The sequence below is a fragment of the Dipteris shenzhenensis genome, chromosome 14, assembly GCF_047967505.1.
Source record: "Dipteris shenzhenensis isolate YYH24624 ecotype China chromosome 14, Dip_SZ_1.0, whole genome shotgun sequence".
In the NCBI taxonomy this organism is placed as follows: Eukaryota; Viridiplantae; Streptophyta; class Polypodiopsida; order Gleicheniales; family Dipteridaceae; genus Dipteris; species Dipteris shenzhenensis.
Genome location: NC_141609.1, coordinates 47,865,145 through 47,884,822, shown reverse-complemented (window position 1 = coordinate 47,884,822; position 19,678 = coordinate 47,865,145). Strand labels below are relative to the sequence as shown.

The window sequence follows — 19,678 nt, the reverse complement described above, 5'->3', positions numbered from 1 at the left end:
GCTCCTGCTCGTTGCCACAGATGCTTGAGTTCTCAAAGGACCGTGCCTCATTTATTCTGGTTTTGTCCATGTTCTCGTAAGTTCATTGATCTTCTTCGATGGCAGCGCCTGCGAGCAAGATTCCCGACTGTTCCTTTTGCAAAGTCTTTCTGGCTCTTTGGTTTTCATCCACCCAGACCGGAGTTTAATCTTTTCTTTGTTCGGATTCGCTATTGGGCACTCTGGACTTTATGGACAGACAGGAACTGTAAAGTCTTTGGTGATCCCAATTTTTTTCTTTTTGGCTTTTTTAAGCGTTCTCTACAGCTATCCTTCTTTGATTGTTTGCAAACGCACTGCATAGATCATGATGTATATCTAGCATACACTGAGATTTTTAGTTGATGTACTTATGGCTGCCTCGTTTTTGAGGTCGCTACTCTTGTAATATAATCAATCAAAAGTTTTCACTTTTAAAAAAAAAGTATGTGTGTGTGTGTGTGTTTTGTCCATGTTCTCGTGAGTTCGTTGATCTTCTTCGGCAACGCTTGCGAGCGAGATTCCCGACTGTTCCTTTTGGGGAAGTCTTTCTAGCTCTTTGGTTTTCATCCACCTAGACCGGAGTTTCATCTTTTCTTTGTTTGCGTTCGCTATTGAGCACTCTCGACTTTATGGACAAACAAGAACTATAAAGTCTTTGGTGATCCTATATTTTTCTTGTTTGGCTTTTTTAAGCGTTCTTTGCAGCAATCCTTCTTTGATTGCTTGCAGACATACTACATAGATCATGATGTATATCTAGCATACATTGAGATTTTCAGTTAATGTATTTTCGACTGCCTCGTTTTGAGGTCGCTACTCTTGTAATATAATCAATCAAAAGTTTTCACTTTAGTGTGTGTGTGTGTGGAGAACTTCAGGATAGGCTCGAGGATTGGATTTTGACTTCCTGAGAGTCCTTCTTTCGTTTTTTGAGACACTCTTAGATTATAGTGCCTGCATTATATAAAATCCTTTTGCCTCAGCCTTGGGTTTCAGATAACGCTAATTCTATTTGGCGAATGCATCGGCCAGCTAAGTGGTGGAGAAAGAGACTAAGGCAACTTTGGGCATATAAAGTTCCTCTTTGGCAATAGGTCTATTTTTTGGAGAGTTCTTATGTAGGTTTTTCTATCTGGCCAACTACTAGCACGTAGACACATTGCTCCTGCTGTATGTCACAAATGTTTGGCTTCTCAAGAGACTGTGCTTCATTTGTTCTAGTTTTGCCCGTCCTCCCGTGAATACCTGAATTTTCTTTGATAGCGGTTGAGAACGAGATTCCCGACTCCTCCTTTTGGGAAATTCTTCTGGTTCTTTGGTTTTCATCCGCGCACTCAGGAGTTTGATCTTTTCTTTGTTTGGGTTCGTTATTGGGCACTTTGGACTTTGTAGATAAACAGGAATTGTAAAGTCTTTGGTGATCCAACATTTTCTTTATTTTCTTTCTTCAAGCGTTCTTTTTGACTGCTTGTAGACTCACTACATTGATCATGATGTATATTTAGCATATACAGAGATTTTCAGCTAATGTAATTTCTAGCTCCTCGCTTTGAGGTGGTTTTTCTTGTAATATAAACAATCATGGCTTTCACTATTAAAACAAAGAGTGTGTGTGTGTATGTGTGTGGTATTTTTGAGGGGGAAGGTGCGCTTCAGACATCTCTGGATTAGCCCGTACTGTTCCCGTGGATACCCGTCTCACTGCTGAGACTACACCGCCATACAAGCTATACAAGTCTTGCTCTACTGTACAGGCTCCGTACAAATCTTTATACAGCCTCGTGGCACGTGTGACAGTTTTCGTACATCCTCTGCGTGGCACGTTAAGTAGGGCTCTGTTTTTCTGTAGGAATCAGCATCTCCGTACGATTTTTCCCGTACATCTTAATACTGCTGTACAGACTTGTCTGCTGCAGCTTCTAGAAGTTATTGGTCGTCAGATTTACCTGCATTTGTTCCGACCCTCTCTAGGTTTCTGTCTAATCAACATGGCTACGTACGAGTGTGATAAAACATTTTAGAAGGAAAGATTGAGACAACACAAGAAGCAAAAGCAGGCTGAGGGTCAGGATGACCCAGTTCATGATTCATTTAAAGCTAAGCTGGTATATGATGTTATGCATGAAGGCTTCGAAAATACGTGTAAAGCCTGGAAAGATTCAGCCCCCACAGTTGGACTTCTGGTTGACGTGGATGACATAGTTGATCATGTGAGGGAATATGCAAAGCATGCCGTTATCATTTTCTTTCCAAGTTGTATGGTTGTTGCTCCAGATGTTGGAAATCGGTTGACCAGGACACTTGGGGGTTCTTTTGTTCACAAGGTCCATTATGCAGCAAGCGGTTTTTTGGAGGTTATTGAAACGAACCTATTCTATCTACACCTCTTTGTCAAACTTAATCACGGGCGATGGCATATCATTTTTCCACCCAGCCTTACTCTCATGGATCGCATGTTTCATCTGATACGTAATTTCTTTGTCTCATGCCTATCCACAAAACCCACAACTCCCTAGATGGTTCCCTCTGCCACATGTCATCATTTTAGCCCTTTTCTTGGTACACCATTTACCCCTCTCTTGGGGCACAATTAAACCATTTGCCCCTTGGCATTATTCCACATTTAGGTGCACCTAGGCCTTAGCACTCAGAACCACCTAGTCAATGCCATTTCACCCTCACCTAGGACCTTGGCAGTTACTTCTCTTGACCATTTTATTTACGCACATTAAATATTACAGAAGTCGGTCATCTAAGAGAAAATGCCCACCGATCGTTCCCGATTTCATGCTATCTCGGCTAGAGCATAACATTCCTTTCCTCTTCAAGCATCAACGTCCTCGATGATGAAATTTGGGAACTCTCTCTGCAACTGGTATACGGATTCCCAGGTAGCTTCCGATAGAGGTAGACCATGCCATGCAACCAACACCGTGGGGATCTTCCGATTGCGCACTTGCATTGTTCCTCGGTCCAGGATTATTGTTGGTTTGCGTCTTGCATTATCCTCTATCTCCTGAAACAAAACAACACCTTCGATTAGTGAGTCACCAGTATGCAAAAATTTCTTTAAACGAGAAACATGAAACACTGGGTGCACCTTTTACCCCGGTGGTAATTCTAATTTATAGGCTACCTTGCCTATTCTTTTTAGAATTAACCACGGCCCACAGTATCAAGGTGATAACTTAGCACACTCTCCTGAAGTCAACGACTTCGAGTGCGAAGGAACTCTGAGAAAAACTTTTTCTCCTTCCTTAAATACTCTCATAGACCGGTTTTCATCCGCATACACCTTGGCATAGCCTGACGGATATTAGCTCTCGCAAGTGCTAGCATCTCCCGCATCTGAACCACAAAGTTCGCGGCACTAGGCACTTTCTGAGGTACTCCAACTATAGTTGGATTTGCTGGTCTATAACCATAGTTCAGCTCAAACGGACTGAACCCGGTAGAGGAATGTTTCCTATCATTGTAGGCAAACTCTAACAATGGCAACCACTTGTCCCATGTATGTTGCCTCAATGACACATATGCCCTCAGCATATCCTCTAAAGTCTGGTTGACTCTCTCCGTCTGACCATCCGTCTCAGGATGATCCCCACTACTCATTCCCAACTCAGTCCTTAGTGTCTCAAATACCGCTGTCCAAAAATGAGTCCAAAAATGACCGGTAAATTTGACATCTGTGTCTCACACTATGGATCTAGGCAATCCATGCAGCCGAAATATATGTCTTATAAACACATCCGCCACTTGCGGGGCACTAACGGACTCTCTGGTCGGAATGAAGTGAGCCATCTTGGTTAGACGATCAACCACCACAAGGATAGAATCATACCCTCCTTGTGTCGTAGGTAGCCCTACAATAAAGTCCATGGAAATACTCTCCCACTTACTTAGTGGTATCTCCAAGGGCTGTAAAAGTCCGAGTGGCTTCACCCGCTCGGCCTTGCTTACCTGACACGAGAAACACCGTGTCACATATTCATGAATATGTTTTTTCACCTTTGGCCAAAAGAAATCTCGCTTCACGAGATCATATGTCTTCTCGACCCCTGGATGTCCCGCACACGGGCTATCATGGCACTATCAAATGACTCTCTGCCTGAGATCATTCTGACTAGGTACTACAACCTTGCCATTTCTTTCTAGCATACCATCCCTTATGGTATATCTTGCATAAGTTTGGCCTTTTCTGGATGCCAAGTCATCCTTTTCATTTTCCCCCGGTCTGAACACATGAGCCTTAGGCCATAAGCTCTGGACAAACTCGTCCACCTTTTGAGCTTCTCTGATCTTGGTCATTAGAGCACTCTCTAATACCGTGAAACTCAAGTTGTGCATAATGCGAGACAACGCATCAGCAACCTTATTATCTTTTCCTCTTCGGTACCGAATCGTTAAATTAAACTCCTGCATGAGCTCTGCCCACCTAGCTTGGCGGCCCCTCAAGTCAGGCTGTTCACTAAAATGTTTCAAAGTATCATGATCCACATCCACATAAAACTCTGAACCATACAAATAATGCCTCCATGTTTTCAAAGCATGGATAACTGCATACAACTCTAATTCATCAGTTGGCCAATTCCTTTGAGAGGGAGAAAGCTTCTTGCTTTCAAAGGCTACTGGCCTTCCCTCTTGAAGGAGAACTGCTCCTACCGCAATGCCACTTGCATCGGTTTCTAGGAACAACGGTTTCTGGGGATCAACTATTTTTAACACCGGTCCTGTGACCACAGCTTGTTTTATGGTGTTAAAACTTTCTTGTTGATTCTGTCCCCATATAAAAGATACTTTATCTGAGGTCAGATTAGTCAATGACGATACTATTTTGGAATATCCTTTGATATGCCTTCTATAAAACTGGACAAATCCCAAGAATGATCGCAACGTGGTCAGACTCTGAAGGATTGGCCAAGTCAGTATCGCAGCCACTTTCTTCGGATCCATTTCTACCCCCTGTGGAGTAATTATGAATCCTAAATATTCTAGCCTAACCATACACAGTATAGTTTTCTTTTTATTTACATAAAGACTGGCTTTCCTCAAAGTACTGAACACTATTCTCAAGTGTTCACGATGCTCAGTAATACTTTTACTGAACACTAGAATATCGTCAATAAAATGTACTACAAACTTTCCGATATACGGACGTAGTAAATCGTTCATAAGCATGACGAATGTCGCTGGAGCATTGGTAAGTCCGAAGGGCATTACCAAAAACTCATAATGACCAAACCTGCTTCTGAAAGCGTTTTATGCACATTCTCGGCTCTAATTCGGATCTAATGGTAGCCACACTTAAGATCTATCTTGCTGAAAATCACGGCTCCATGTAATGCATCTAGCAAGTCATCAATCCGAGCCATCTGATACCTGTGCTTAACGGTGATATTATTCAATGCTCTGTAATCTATACAGAGGCGAAACGTATCATCCTTTTTCTTCTTTAATATCACTGGCGAAGCAAAAGGTGAGAAACTCGGTTGAATCTGCCCCAACTTGAGGTATTCTTCTAATTGTCTACGCACCTCCGCCTCTTCAATGAAGCTCATTCTATAGGGAGGTCTATTTACAGGTTCTGCCCCCGGGATTAGTTCAATCTTATGCTGCACTTTCCGCTCTGGAGGTAACCCATAAGGTAGTTCATCCCTAAAACATTCAGAGAATTTCTCTGATATCTCTTTAGCCAACTCGGCCATTTTTCCATCTTGGGTAGCATCAGTGCTAGTTGATGCATCATCAATCGACTCTATTGATGCTATACACAGACACAGAAACTCTTTCGGAGTCCTCCAAATTTCCATGGCTGAAATCAGTGGTCCTCAAGGTAAATCCTTTTCACCTCGCAAAACATATTCTACCCCGTTCATCTTGAACTGGAAAATATGCTTCTTCCAATCAATGGCTGGATTTTTCCAAAAATGCCAAGCCATGCCTAGGGCTATATCTGCGTGAGCAAGTCTGATCAGTTCAAAGTCCAGCTTCTCAACATAGTCCTGAATTCGAAGTTCCAACTGGGTAACCCTTTGGTCCCATACTTCAGTTGAACTTCCGTCTGCCATCCTGACCGTATAAGCACAGTCAGACGGACTAGTTCTCAACTTGAGCCTCTTAATAAGCTTCGAGTTGATTACATTGTGTGTTGACGCTGAGTGAAACAACACAATCACATCATGACTGGCTACTTGCCCTTTCATTTTAATCAACTCGGGCTCGTCGAAAACCGTATACCCCGTTGCTACGGGTTTTGAAAGGATGTTATCAGGTGCACCGCTTACTAACTTAGTAATAGACACACTTAACAACACAGGTACTAACCTCTGAGAAGGTCCCGCCAATTGCATCTGCATATGTTCCGCATTGGGACTCTCCTGCATTTCCGCGTCGCATTCAGATATTATCATATTGGCCGTGCGAAGGTCTTTATTCAGTGAACAATCTTTCCACTTATGTCGCTGAAGGCAGCCGAAGCACAATCCTTCTTTTCTAGCTTTCTCTTTTTGTTCAGGGGTCAACGAGGACTTTGACCAAGCCTGGGCTGCCATTGGAGTTATTTTCCTTTTCACCCCAACGGTGGTACTTGTTTTTGCTGGTCCCTCAACCGGCTTCACCTGCTTGGTTTGGCCACTTGGCTGGGAGACACTTGTCTTTGAAGTCCATTTCCTCTGAAATCCCCCTTTTCTCGGGTACTCATACTGAGTCTCTGCCTGCACAAATCCACTAGATCTGCCTCTGGCATCCTCATAGTTCAGGGCTACTGCAATAGATTCATCTAATGTAGTCACATATTTAGCCCGAACTTTCATTTTAATCTTGTCGTTCAGTACATAGATATAGTCTTTCAACTGAACCGACATAGGGAGAGGGTCTGTTATTTTCATGACACATTCCCTGAACTTGTCAGTGTACTCTGCCACCGACAGACTCCTTTGACGAAGGTTTCTATAAGCATGCCAAGCTCGGGACTCTTCATCAGGTGGAAGAAAGTGTTTCTTAAATTCAGCTTTAAACCCTTCCCAGGTGGTAGGGGCAACTTGATCTTTCTGTTGCTTTATCCACCATCTATCCGCTGCCTCAATAAACAGGTGAGTGGCCTCACGGATTTTCTTTGGATCAAATCTGATTTCACAAATGGCGAAGGCTTCTTCCCACTTGTGTAACCAAACCTCGATCACATCAGAACTACGCTCGGTCATCCGACCAGCGTACTTCTCCGGTCTATAGTTGGCAATATTAGGCACCTTGACCCTCGCACGCTCTGACGAATGTATACTGGGCTCTGGCTCTGCTAGAGCTTTGCCCTTATCAATTCTAGATGGCCTAGCCGACAAGGCTTGCACCATCTCCCTAATCTCATTCTGACCAGCGTTCACTTGAAGCTGCTGGTTCATGATTTGCTGTAAAGCTTCTTCTAATACCGAGATCCTACCAACCAGAGTAGGTGTTGTGTGATGGGACATTTGTTGTGTAGACCGTGCTCTGGATTCACTAGGATTCACCCTAGAATCTTGTCCTTCTGTGAATCGACTGCAACTCAAAATTTGTATAAAAGAGAAAAAAGTGTTCCCTGGAAGCTCCACGCAGGCTGAGTATGTGCGTTCCGCTCAAGGCAAGCTTGAAAAAAAACTCGATGTAGATTATATCAATCCTTTTTTTAAACGTGTGCCTCTCGCTTTCTTCAAAAGATCCCGTGCCTTATTTTTTTCCATGTGCCCAAATCTGTCACGTCAAAAGCATATACTGCCAACTGCGCTCAGAATTAAACTTGTAAATATATGGCCTGCAACTGCAGCTTTATTCTGGCCCTTCCAATTCGTCACGACGGCTATAATACGCAAGTTCCCTGTAGCCACATACTCTAAATTCTTCCGATGGACCAACTATGCACGATTTGAATTATTACGGCCTGTTTAAAACGGGAATATCCAAATTCTTTTTTCTCTGCTGTTACGTAGGTTATCGCCCCGCTCCACCTTCGCTTGACTCCACGCAGGCGCACGTCGTCAGTCCACCAGGGATCATCCAGGCCTGCAACTCGTTTCCTTGCAGAATACCTGCCCCGCTATTTTCCCCCCTCTTCAATCGCAGGTCACAACACCAATCTGCTCCGCTATCTGGTGAACGCTCGTCGAAGACCTCCCTCACAACGAACTCAGCCACTGCGTGTACTATCATCGGGCTCTCCTGTTCGTCGTCACGGGCAACCGAATTATCACGCTCTCCCTTTACCAGACCGCTCCAGATCACGCTCTCCCTTTATCAGGCCGCTCCAGCTCTTGATCTCTACCATAGGCTCTGATACCAATTGAAACGAACCTATTCTATCTACACCTCTTGGTCAAACTCAATCACGGGCGATGGCATATCGTTTTTCCACCCAGCCTTACTCTCATGGATCGCATGTTTCATCTGATACGTAATTTCTTTGTCTCATGCCTATCCACAAAACCCACAACTCCCTAGATGGTTCCCTCTGCCACATGTCATCATTTTAGCCCTTTTCTTGGTACACCATTTACCCCTCTCTTGGGGCACAATTAAACCATTTGCCCCTTGGCATTATTCCACATTTAGGTGCACCTAGGCCTTAGCACTCAGAACCACCTAGTCAATGCCATTTCACCCTCACCTAGGACCTTGGCAGTTACTTCTCTTGACCATTTTATTTATGCACATTAAATATTACAGAAGTCGGTCATCTAAGAGAAAATGCCCACCGATCGTTCCGAGGTCATGCTATCTCCGCTAGAGCATAACAGTTATTATGACCGATGAGGAGCATAAGCAAATGCTTCTCGAACACTCTCCTCTTTTCTTTGGGAAGCAAATGGTACATGTCCTTCCATGGTCACCATCCAGGGATTATCAAGCCCTCATCAGACATCGCTGTCTGGTTTGGGTGGAAGTGGTGGACTTCCCCCGTGTTTGGCCTCTCTTTTGCCTAAAATTGCTACCTCCGTGGGTAAAGTGGTTTGTCCCCGAGGCAAAATGGGAATTTGAATAGATTTTGCATCTTGTGGGATACTGATAATCCCACACCTGAATCTTATTCTGTTACTGTAAATAATGTTACTATGGGGAGTGCATTCAACAAGCTTAAGTGGGGTTTATTTGCAGGAGCTTGTTTTGAATGCAAGAAATTCGGACATATGGCCTCACAATGTCCTTTGCGAATGCAAAGAATGCCAGAAGAAGTTATGCCTACACAAATGTAGAATAAGGATACTGTTGGGTCCTCTGTATTCAAAAACAAAGGCAATAAACAAGTTTATGTAGCTCAAGATAAAGGCAAAGCACCAATGGTTTCTATAGGAAATGCTCCAATCTCATTGCCTTCCACTTCTCAATCAAAGGGAAAAGAAAAAACATTATAGACTTCCTTCCAGACAGCCTTGGATTTATTTTGCACAGCTGTAGGTGCACACATTAATTGGCATAAATCCAATGGTTTTTGGATTTGCGATGATGACACCCCGGATTGGTGTAATGATTTTGGCTTCACTTGGGTACAGAGGGGCGTCCCCGTTAGATATTTGGGCTGCCAGGTTGGGGTGGGCATCTCTCCTTCACAACAGTTTGCTCCGGTGTTGGAGAGCATCAGAAGAAAGCTCCTTTTCTGGAGCTCAGCCAAACTTGACTTGGCTTCCAGGGTGGTGGTGGTTAACCAGGTTATTCTAGCCACAGCATGGTTTGTATGCTCTTGTTGGTGCCACTCTAGGGATTGTATCACTCAGCTTAAGAAACCTGTACGAAACCTTTTATGGAGTGGTCTAGATGACACATTTGATGTTACAGCCAGGGTGGCTTGGGAGACCTTGATTCTTCTTTCAAGAGAAGGGGGTTTAATATCATCGACCCGGATCTACAGTGCAGAGCTTTACTTTGCAAGGTCGTTGTGAGAGGACTTATGCCAGGGCAAGAGCCTTGGAAGGATTTCTTTATCAAATGCATACAGTCTCGCACGCCCACTTCAGGAGAGGATTGGACACACAGTACCAGATGGGTTTTCACCACAGCACACCTCAGATCTTCCTCTTCCCCTCTTATGGTTGCTATCCTGAAAGCATGGGCCAGCTTCAAGAGTACTCTTCGCAGGATTCCCCCATCCACCCGTGAAGAGATTGAAAGGTAGCCTATCATGTGGAATGACAAGATTTTGGATGAGCATGGCAGACCACTTGGAGCTTCTCCTTACATGCAGTGGCCAAGATGGGAGAGGGGCCCTGCATCTACTGTGGGAGCATGGAAAGCCTTCAGGAAGCTTCCTGTAGACCGACAAGCCCAGATGGTTCTTAATCTCAGAGGGAGTGCAAGGAGAGTCCGACAAATTGATGCAGCCTTGCCCTTGGATTGGGTGGACACAGATGACATGCCTATTACTTGCTCCACCTGGATAGAGGCATTTTCTAGACTGGGAGTTCCTTTAAAGGTGATTGCTTTTCATGACACACATGAGGATGCCTTAGTCTTTGATGTTTCTTCGGGGGGTAGGCTGTCCAAATCCACAGACGATATCTTGTTGGAGGTACCGTTTCAGCCAGTCAGGATAATGGGCTTCATGGAGCATGGCTCTATTTCACAGTGGTACTTGGATCCTGACCCGCTTCTCATTGCCCTGGGCTCATGGAGGCTGTGGCTCTATGGAGGTGTCCCAATTAAGTTTTTGCAGTGGGACCCTGGGGAATGGAAATGGATAGATGAAGGGCACAGAGAGAAGGGCATCCCCTTCTTTCGTTACACGGTTAGTAATGCCAAGAAATTCCAGCTCAGCTGTAAGGGTTGGAGGCCTACCAGAGCTCATCATTGGGAGAACTTCCAAATTTCTGCTGACTTGCAGAAATCTTTTTGGCAGAGGCTCTGGAAATCCCACCGGAATAGAAAAAACACTCTCTTCTTTTGGCTTTCTATTCATGGTGGGATAGCAGTAAACCAATGGAGATCCAGGTTCGGAGCTGACCCTTCTTGCCCTCATTGCCTTTCTGCTTTGGAGACAATACAGCACTGCCTTTGGGATTGTAGACAGGCGAGAATCATATGGAAGGGGATTGCAAGACTTTTCAGCACTTTTGTTCGCCTACCTTTCTATATGACCTCGGGATCAGTGGCTTGGATTACTCTTTCAGGGCCCCAGGTCTTTTTGAGAGACTTGACTCCTCTTCGGCTCTTCACGTCCGACGACACCTTGTGGAGTCGTGGAGTGGTTTTCTTAGTAAAGTATGATCTTCAGCCCACTATTGCCTTCAATGATGCACAAGGAAGATGGGTGGTTGTGCAGTGTCTTATTCAGGGCCAAATCTTTGAATTTGCTTCAGTGTATGCACCTCAATCCTCTCGTAGTACAGGTATGATTTGGGATGATATGCAACGATATCCCTGGAGGCAGCATGCTTTTCTTTGTTGTGATTTTAACAATGCCCCTTAGCAAGGAGATAATACATCTGGTGGTACTCACATGCTAGCCTCTGAGAGGAATAGTTGGTCTCATTCGCTGCTGCAGCTCAGTTTTGCTGATCTTTGGAAGGAATCACATCCTTTGCTGCTAGGCTTTACTTTCCATCATAATGCACAATCCTCATATCAAGCTCGATTGGATTCATGGTATAGGATCAACCCACAACATTGTGACATTCTGACTACTAATTTGTGGGTAGATTATGCCTTTATGCATTCTGACCATGCTCCTCTTTGGTTGTGGATCACTTTCCATGAAATACCACATGATAGGCTGTCACATAGAAGACTCCTCATTGCGAATAACAGCTATCCAAGGGGAGAGACTCTGTTTCTTTTGTAGGATCCTGGAAATCTTTTGGAAAACTTCGAGAGGATTGTAAATTGCAATTAGTAAGTCACCTTAGTGGAGGATTTAGTAAATTGATGCAGCCATACCGGTCGATTGCTTTGATACAAATCACAAGCCTATTTCTTACTTTACTTGGATGGAGGCTTTTACAAGAACATATATTCCACTTTAGGTCATAGCACTACGATCACCAGAAGAGGATGCCTTCATCTTGGATGTCCAATCAAGGGCCAAGTTGTCTAGATCTACGCATGATATTCTATTGGGAGTTCCTTTTGAGCTTGTCAAAATCATAAGCTATGTGGAGCGATGTACAATGGTACCTAGACCTAGATCCACTTCGTCTCCCTTTGGGCTCATGAAGGATTTAGCTCTATGGAGGTGTCTCCATACAGTTTTTACAGTGGGACACCGGAGAGTGGGAGTGGATTGATGCAAGGCATTGAGAGAAGAGTCTTTTCTTCTTTTGTTACATGGTCAGTAATGCCTAGAGATTTCAGCTCAGTTGTAGAGGTTGCTATTGCAAAAGTAATCTCAAACTCTTCTTGCCATGTTTTGAACGCCAAAAAGTTTCCAAAACAGTGGACATGAAAGAAGAAAGTTCTACCTTGTTGAACATTATCAGACGCAAGTAGAACTGAATATAAGCCACCATAATCGATTGAACAATTTGTAACCTGACATGTAGAGGCCATGTTGCCAGTTTTCAATATTCAAGCTTTTTTTCCAGTTTTACTAATATCAAGAAAGGTTGTTGGCAACGAGTAATCGACCAACATAAAGGATAGCCCAACTGACGAATCATCTGATTGGGTGAAAAATTTTCGCCTGGCCATAAAAGACTATGCCACTCTTTTGAAAGCAATGGCAATAACTTACATTTTTGGAAATTTACATGAAAGCCAGCCGCTAACCCATATAAAGATAAAGCCTGCATCAAGCAAGATAGATCCTATCCTATATTCTAAGGAGTAAAAAAGGAATCATTTGCATAAGCTTGAGCAATCAAAGTACTACTCCCTTGAATTTCCAAACCATGAAGCAAGTCAGATGCTATGAGATGATCCATGTACTGAAGCATGGGATGTGTAGCTATGGCATATAGAGGTGCACTAAGCGGATAGCCCTGATGGACCGAATAGTGAAGGGTCCATGCTTTAGAAATATCTGCAGATAGTATGCAAGCAGCTTTGCTGTCACTATAAAGCCAATAAATAATGTGCTGCAATTTCTGCCCGGACTGTGTCAAATGCCTTGGCAATATCAACTTGCAGTAACAAAACATCCTGCTCAGTAAATTTGGCATATTCTATTCCAGCGTAGGCGTTTGCAATATTATTAGTAATGTGCCTGCGAGGAACAGAACCATATTGCACAGGATGAATGCCATCATGTAAATACCCTTTAATGCGATCCACCACCATTTTAGTGATGATCTTGTAAATGATAGGAATAAGAGTAATGGGCCTCCAATCAGCCAAGGATTCACATACTTGTTTCTTAGGAAGAAGTTTTACAAGTCTTTTTTTCCATGAATCTGGCATGTACTGCTTTTTCCATGCATAGTTAATCATACACAGGAAAGTTGACTTGAGAATATCCCAGTATGCAAGAAAAAATTCAACTGTAAGACCATCCCATCTTGGAGTTTTCCATCTGCCACAAGAATTTACCGCATCCGATAATTCTCTTTCAGTGAAAGGAATTTCCAATTCTAGAGCCTGAACAGGAGAGAGAATGGGAGAAACATGCTGCAATAATTGACTCTGTGTTGCAAGAACCTCTTGCGAAGGAGAATCTGCAGTCCCAAATTGCGTGGAAAAATGATCCATATAGGCTGCAACAAGTTGGGCTCGAGAAGAAGTCTAAACACCATTAGGCATACGGGCCCGGCAAATATTTGTAGACTGTCTCTTGTAATGCAGACTTTTAAAAATTTCCTTCGATGAGCAACCTCATTTAGTAATTTTTATGTGATCATTGTTTTGCAAGCAATGCCTAGCCTGACATAAAGAAGTGCTTTCTTCAAAGGCCGAAAATGGCAAATTACCATAATCCCGCATAATTGATTGCATTCGAGCAACAAAAGCATCCCAAGCATAATTCTAAAAGAGGCTGACATGCATCATAAACCATTTCCTTGTATTGATCACATCAAAGATGAAGGCATCCTTGTCTGATAGTGCTATAACCTGAAGTGGAATACCTGCGCCCGTGAAAGCCCCATATAAGTAGAGCAATAAATAGGCCTATTATCTCAGCATGCAATTCCTTTGAGGTGACTAAATAATTGTAATTTACGACCCTCTAAACGTTTTTTGAAAGCTTTCCAAGATCTCACACAAGAAACAAGCCTCTCTCTCATCTATAACATTGCATATAATGAGAACTGCCAACTGACTTGCCATGCTCATCAAGTATGCTATCTGCCCACATGACAAGTTGTCTATCAATCTCTTCAAGAGAGGAAGGGCGAATTCTCCAAAGAGTAGCTAGCCCAAGCCTGAAGGACAGCATCCATAAGAGGGGAGGAAGGAGATCTAAGATGAGCTAAAGTAAAGATCCACTTGGTACTACCCATCCAGTCTCCAAGGAATACAAGGTTGTATGCAACTAATAACAAAATATTTCCATGGTTCTTACTGTCACCATTTGGGACTTCTCCTAAGAAAATAGAGGAATAATTCTTAAACAGGAATTGATTTTGGCCCAAGAAAGTTAAAGTGGTTAACCAAGAATAAGTCTTATTGTTTTACTTTTGCGTTGCATTTGTAAAAGAGAATTGTGGGGATGCCCACAAGGAACTAGAAATAGTCTAAGAACTAGAATGCATGCATTAGACTAACCTTTAATGGTCAAAGTGTTGGATTTTGGATGTTTAGGTCCAAGAAGGGTGCAAAAAGGGCTCAAAAGCCAAGGGAAAGCGCCGAAAAGAGGGATCTAAGAGACAAAAAGCACCAGGAGGAGGTGGCACCCACATATGGAGGGCCCCACAGAGCTAAAAGCCAGCAAAATAGCCTAAAAGCCAAGATTCTGGTCCAAAAAGCATGCGAATCAGCTTTTATAAGCTCTAGAAAGCTTAAAGTGTAAAAGCCCAACTTTTTGGGAAAGAAAGTCTAAAGTTAGGCAAAAGAAAGCTAGCCCCATCTTTTTAGAAAGCTCTGCTTTCGGGTTGGGGCCAAGCCTATAAAAGAAGAGCCCCTGAGCTCTAGAATCATTAAGAGTTGTACTCAGCCAAGCTCTTGTGAGAGCTAGTTGTACAAAAGTCTAGGTCCTTTGGCCAAATTTTGTAGCTTGTTTTGAATATAGGAGCAAAGAAAGCTAATTTCTCCATGTGCTGTGCTATTGACAAACAAATGTGACATCAGCCACAAGAGCACCAAATTATTCTGCATAAAAATTATAGAAAAGTAAAGTAAGCGGAGCAGTTTGAGAAAAGAATTGAAAGCAACTGAGAGGGAATCACTGAAGAATGTACCCTAATGAATGGGGTTGCTGAAGAAGCTTATCACAGGGGAAGGCAAAATAGTGTATTACTGTTGTCCTTTCTGACGTACCTTGAGTAGACCAGTTCCAGTAATGTGATCAGCATGCACATGGGTGTTGATGGCATATATGAGCTTTACTCCAAGGTCTCTGATGAGGTTAAGATCTCTGTCAATAGTCTTATCCACTGGATCCACTAGCTGCATAAGTTAACAAAATCAATTAAAGCTACTTAGTCCTGGTACTCTTAAATCACTTATAAAGCATTTCTACTTCCCCTAAATATGTGCAATGACCAATGCACACAGCTCTATAACACCAGTGACCAAACGAACACGAAGACAAGATTATTCAATAGTGGAGTGATAACAAATCATTCTTTCTTTTGGAGTTTCACATTCTCAACAAGAGTTTGCTCCTTTATTGTTAATGACAAACTTACAAGCCCCTTCTTTCCCCACATAAGGTGCATTCTACAGACAGATTCTACTCCTAACCGCTCCATAAATCTCAACCCTAACCTTCATGCAATTGTTACATAGTACTACTTGAATTATCAACAAGCTCTTATGGAGGTGCTTGTTGGACCAACCAGCATAGACGAAGGGCTCTGCAGAACAGACTCAGAACATTGCTATAAAAGAGAAAACGGAAGCAAAGAAACAACTAATGCAGGGAGAGTTGTGAGACCCTTCACATACATGTTCTGATGCAGGGACAAGCATTAGGTTGATGTCCTATGTTTTGACATGGTATCAAGGCCATAGTTTCACCCCTTGTGACGGATATAGCCTTCTGTTAAGTTTCTTGACGGAAAGAGCCGTCTGTTTCACAGTGCACTATTAGCAGTTTGGTGCAATGTCAATATCAATTTTAAGTTTCGAGATTCTCTTGAGACAGAAGGAGCCTCCTATTTCATAGTGCACTAATAACAGTTCGGTGCAATGTCAGTATCAAGATTCTCTTTCTTAGTGAGGACAAGAATCTCCAAATGTACAAAATGCCACATAAAACCCAGCATGGGTTTGTCACAAGGGATTCAAGAATGGAGCTAGATCAAAAGAGCATCCTGTCAAAGTATCAGGTATGAACTCAAAATGCTGCAAAAGAAGTTCCAACGGTGGCATGGGGGAGGCAAAACTTGTTAGCACTTAGCCCTGGTATGAGCCTTGTAGGTCAGGTCAACTCTATGAGTTGATTTCTCTGGTCAACCATATGGTTGACTTGGGGGCCATATAGGCCACCCTTTGTATTTTTCTCTTATCCATTTAAGCAGTACTACGTTTTGCTCCAGCTTGTTGTTAGCTTCCTGCACTCCACTGCTTGTTGCACCCAACAGTGGTATCAAAGCAGGTTCTCTTGCTCCTACCTGCCTTTCCTCGTGCTCTCACATTGCTCCTACCTGCCATTTTGCTTCAGCTCAGTCCAGCGGCTCATTTCATCGCCAGAAACCTGTTTTTTGACCAGAAAAACAGCCTATTGCAGAAAAACAGTCCAGCGACTGTTTTTTGACTTTTTGAGGTCCGATTTCGACGTTTTTTTAAATTTTGGAGCTGCCTGCATACGAACGACCTTGTCCCGCGCCAAAATTTTTTTATCCGTATGGACCTGTACGGACAGGTGTGCGGTGCTGCCTGGAATTCATATGACTTGTCAGAAGTTGATTTCGGTATTTTTGAATAGTTTTTGGAGGTCTTTTGCTCAGATCTGGACTCTTTTCAGTCATTCGGGCCTTCCTCCAGGTGCTCCAACCTGCTCTAGCACCATTTGGCTGGGATTCTCCCCCTCTTGACTCAAATCTGTCTGGTATAGTTGGATTTGAAGCTTTTCACCCCCTTTTATGTCACGTTTACACACATTGCAATAACATTGAGGTGATTTTGCTCTAGAGATTGGGGCTTTTGTGTCACATTTGCAGATTTGCCCTCTCAGATTTTGGGGTTTTGGCCAGATTTGCTGTCCATTGCAGTGACATTTGCTTTATTCACCTCAATTTGGGTATATTATGCATTTACCCTTTGTCGAACCGTAAGGTGCAGATGCCTATCCATGCTCGGATTGACAAATTCCATGTGGGTGACTGGGCTCTTGATAGAGGGGGGACAGTTTGCATTGCACCTAGTGTTTCCACCTCCTACCCTTTTTCGGTAGTTTTGTCCATCTCAGAGTCCCATCTGAGAGGACGATCTTCCAGTATCAGGATCCCCGATGCCTTATACACAGATGATACTCTCACAGAGGCAGTCTTGGAGATGGAGGGAGGGTGGCTGTACCTTCACATGTGGCCACAGCACTTGCCAGTATCAGCGACTTTTATCATTCTGTCGCTAGTGGGGCTTGTTTCAGCCCATACAAGGCTTTATTCAGCTTACATACCTGAAGTGCATTTCCTGAAATTTCAAAGATCGGGGGTTGTTTGAACTAGGCGAGGTGAGGTACTCAAGCGGGAGATCGGTATCCGCCAGCAATTGACAGCCCTGTAGAGGGAGGAACAGAAACGACCCTCAGATGCTTGGATCCAGGAGCGCCTTGCTGCAGCAAGGGCTCACTTGCAAACATTGCTAGATCAGAGAGCAGAGTATGCCTTCCATGCACGGGAGTCTTTTTGGATACAGATGGGAGGGAGAGTCAATAAACACTTTTCTTCTACACTTGGTCCCAGACATAGTAGAGAGAGTGTCAGGCAGCTTATTGACTCTAACGGGGTTTTGCAGTCTCATCCGGATACCGTCATGCACTTAGCAACAGATTTTTATGCCTCCCTTCTTTTTGCAGACCCTAACACACAAGCCAGAGATGTGGCTAGAGATGCAGTTTGGCAGTGTTTACCTGTGTTGGTCACACTAGAGTTGATATGCTCACTTGATGCACGATTTACAAACACAGAATTCAAGATTGCTCTCTCCGCCCTTCATAAAGGCAAGTGCCCTGGTTCAGATGGTCTTACTCCATCTTTTTTTATAGCCTTTTGGGATATGATAGGTGATCATATTACTTCAGCCCTGCAGGGCATTTGGGACTCGGGTGAGATGCTTGACTCACTCACCAAGGGACTTATACACCTTATCCGGAAAGGTGGCAACATGAATTTTATATCCCATTGGAGACCCATCACTCTTTTGGGCACTCTATACAAAATTCTTGCCAAGGCGATCAGCATCGGATTGCAACCCCTTCTTCCAGACCCCATCCATGATACTCAGACAGGCTTTGTGCATGGCAAGAGCATATTTGATAACATTTTTTCCTTTTGGGAAGCCTCAGAGTGGGCTATGCAGAGCAGGCAGAGGCTGGCAATTCTACTCTTGGACTTTGAGAAAGCCTATGACAGAGTAGATTGGGTTTTTCTTGAGGGCACTCTTCTACGATTTGGATTTTCAGATGCATGGATTAGAGGGGTGGTCTCCCTTTACAGATCAGCCCACAGCCAGGTTTTGATTGGAGGGGTAAGGGGTGACAGGTTTCAGATTTCCAGATCAGTCTGTCAGGGATGCCCTTTAGCCCCCTTCCTTTTTCTTTTTGTGGCTGAAGCTATGAGTATCTTTCTTAGATCTCAGGCTGGTTTTTATGGGCTGAGATTGCCCTTGAGACAGGAGCGGGAGCTTCTGGACTATGAGTTTGGCTGATGACACTGCCATTTTTATTGAGGCCTCCTCGCAGTCATTGGATGCTTTCCGGACAGCCTTGGATATCTTTTGCTCAGCTGCAGGAGCACACATTAACTGGCATAAATCCTTTGGCTTTTGGATCAGCAATGAGGACACTCCAGGATGGGGAGTTGACATTGGCTTCTCCCGGATTCAGAGGGGTGTTCCTATCAGATATTTGGGATGCCAGGTAGGGTTGGGCATCTCTCTAGCACAGCAGTTTACCCCAGTACTGGAGAGTATAAGGAAAAAGCTTCTCTTCTGGAGCTCAGCCAAACTTGACCTTGCATCTAGAGTTGTAGTAGTGAACCAGGTTCTCTTGGCCACCACTTGGTTTGTGTGTTCATGCTGGTGCCGGTCTAGAGAGTGCATCACTCAGCTCATTAGACCAATCAGAAATTTTTTATGGAGTGGACTCGATGGCACGGCAGATGTTGCAGCGAGGGTAGCCTGGGAGACCATTATTCTCCCTACATGGGAAGGGGGCCTTAATATCATTGACCTAGACCTGCAATGCAGGGCATTGCTTTGTAAGGTGGTGGTGAGGGGTCCCATGCCTGGGCAGGAACCTTGGAAGGACTTCTTTTTTGGACGCATTCACGCTTGCACACCTACCTTGGGAGATGATTGGGTGGACAGCCCTCGCTGGATTTTTACTTCCTCCCCTCTCAGATATCCTGCATCTCCTCTCATGGCTGCCATCCTGAAAGCTTGG

The 19,678-nt window shown here is 43.8% G+C and overlaps 1 protein-coding gene across 1 annotated transcript in view; it reads right to left on the bottom strand.

Annotated features, from left to right (window-relative positions):
- Positions 1-19,678, bottom strand: part of GLY3 (glyoxalase II 3) — a 158,882-nt gene that overhangs the window by 111,048 nt on the left and 28,156 nt on the right. The window contains exon 2 of the mRNA XM_087384632.1: positions 15,388-15,516. Coding sequence (XP_087240758.1) covers positions 15,388-15,516 — 129 coding nt within the window. The remainder of the gene's footprint in view (positions 1-15,387; positions 15,517-19,678) is intronic.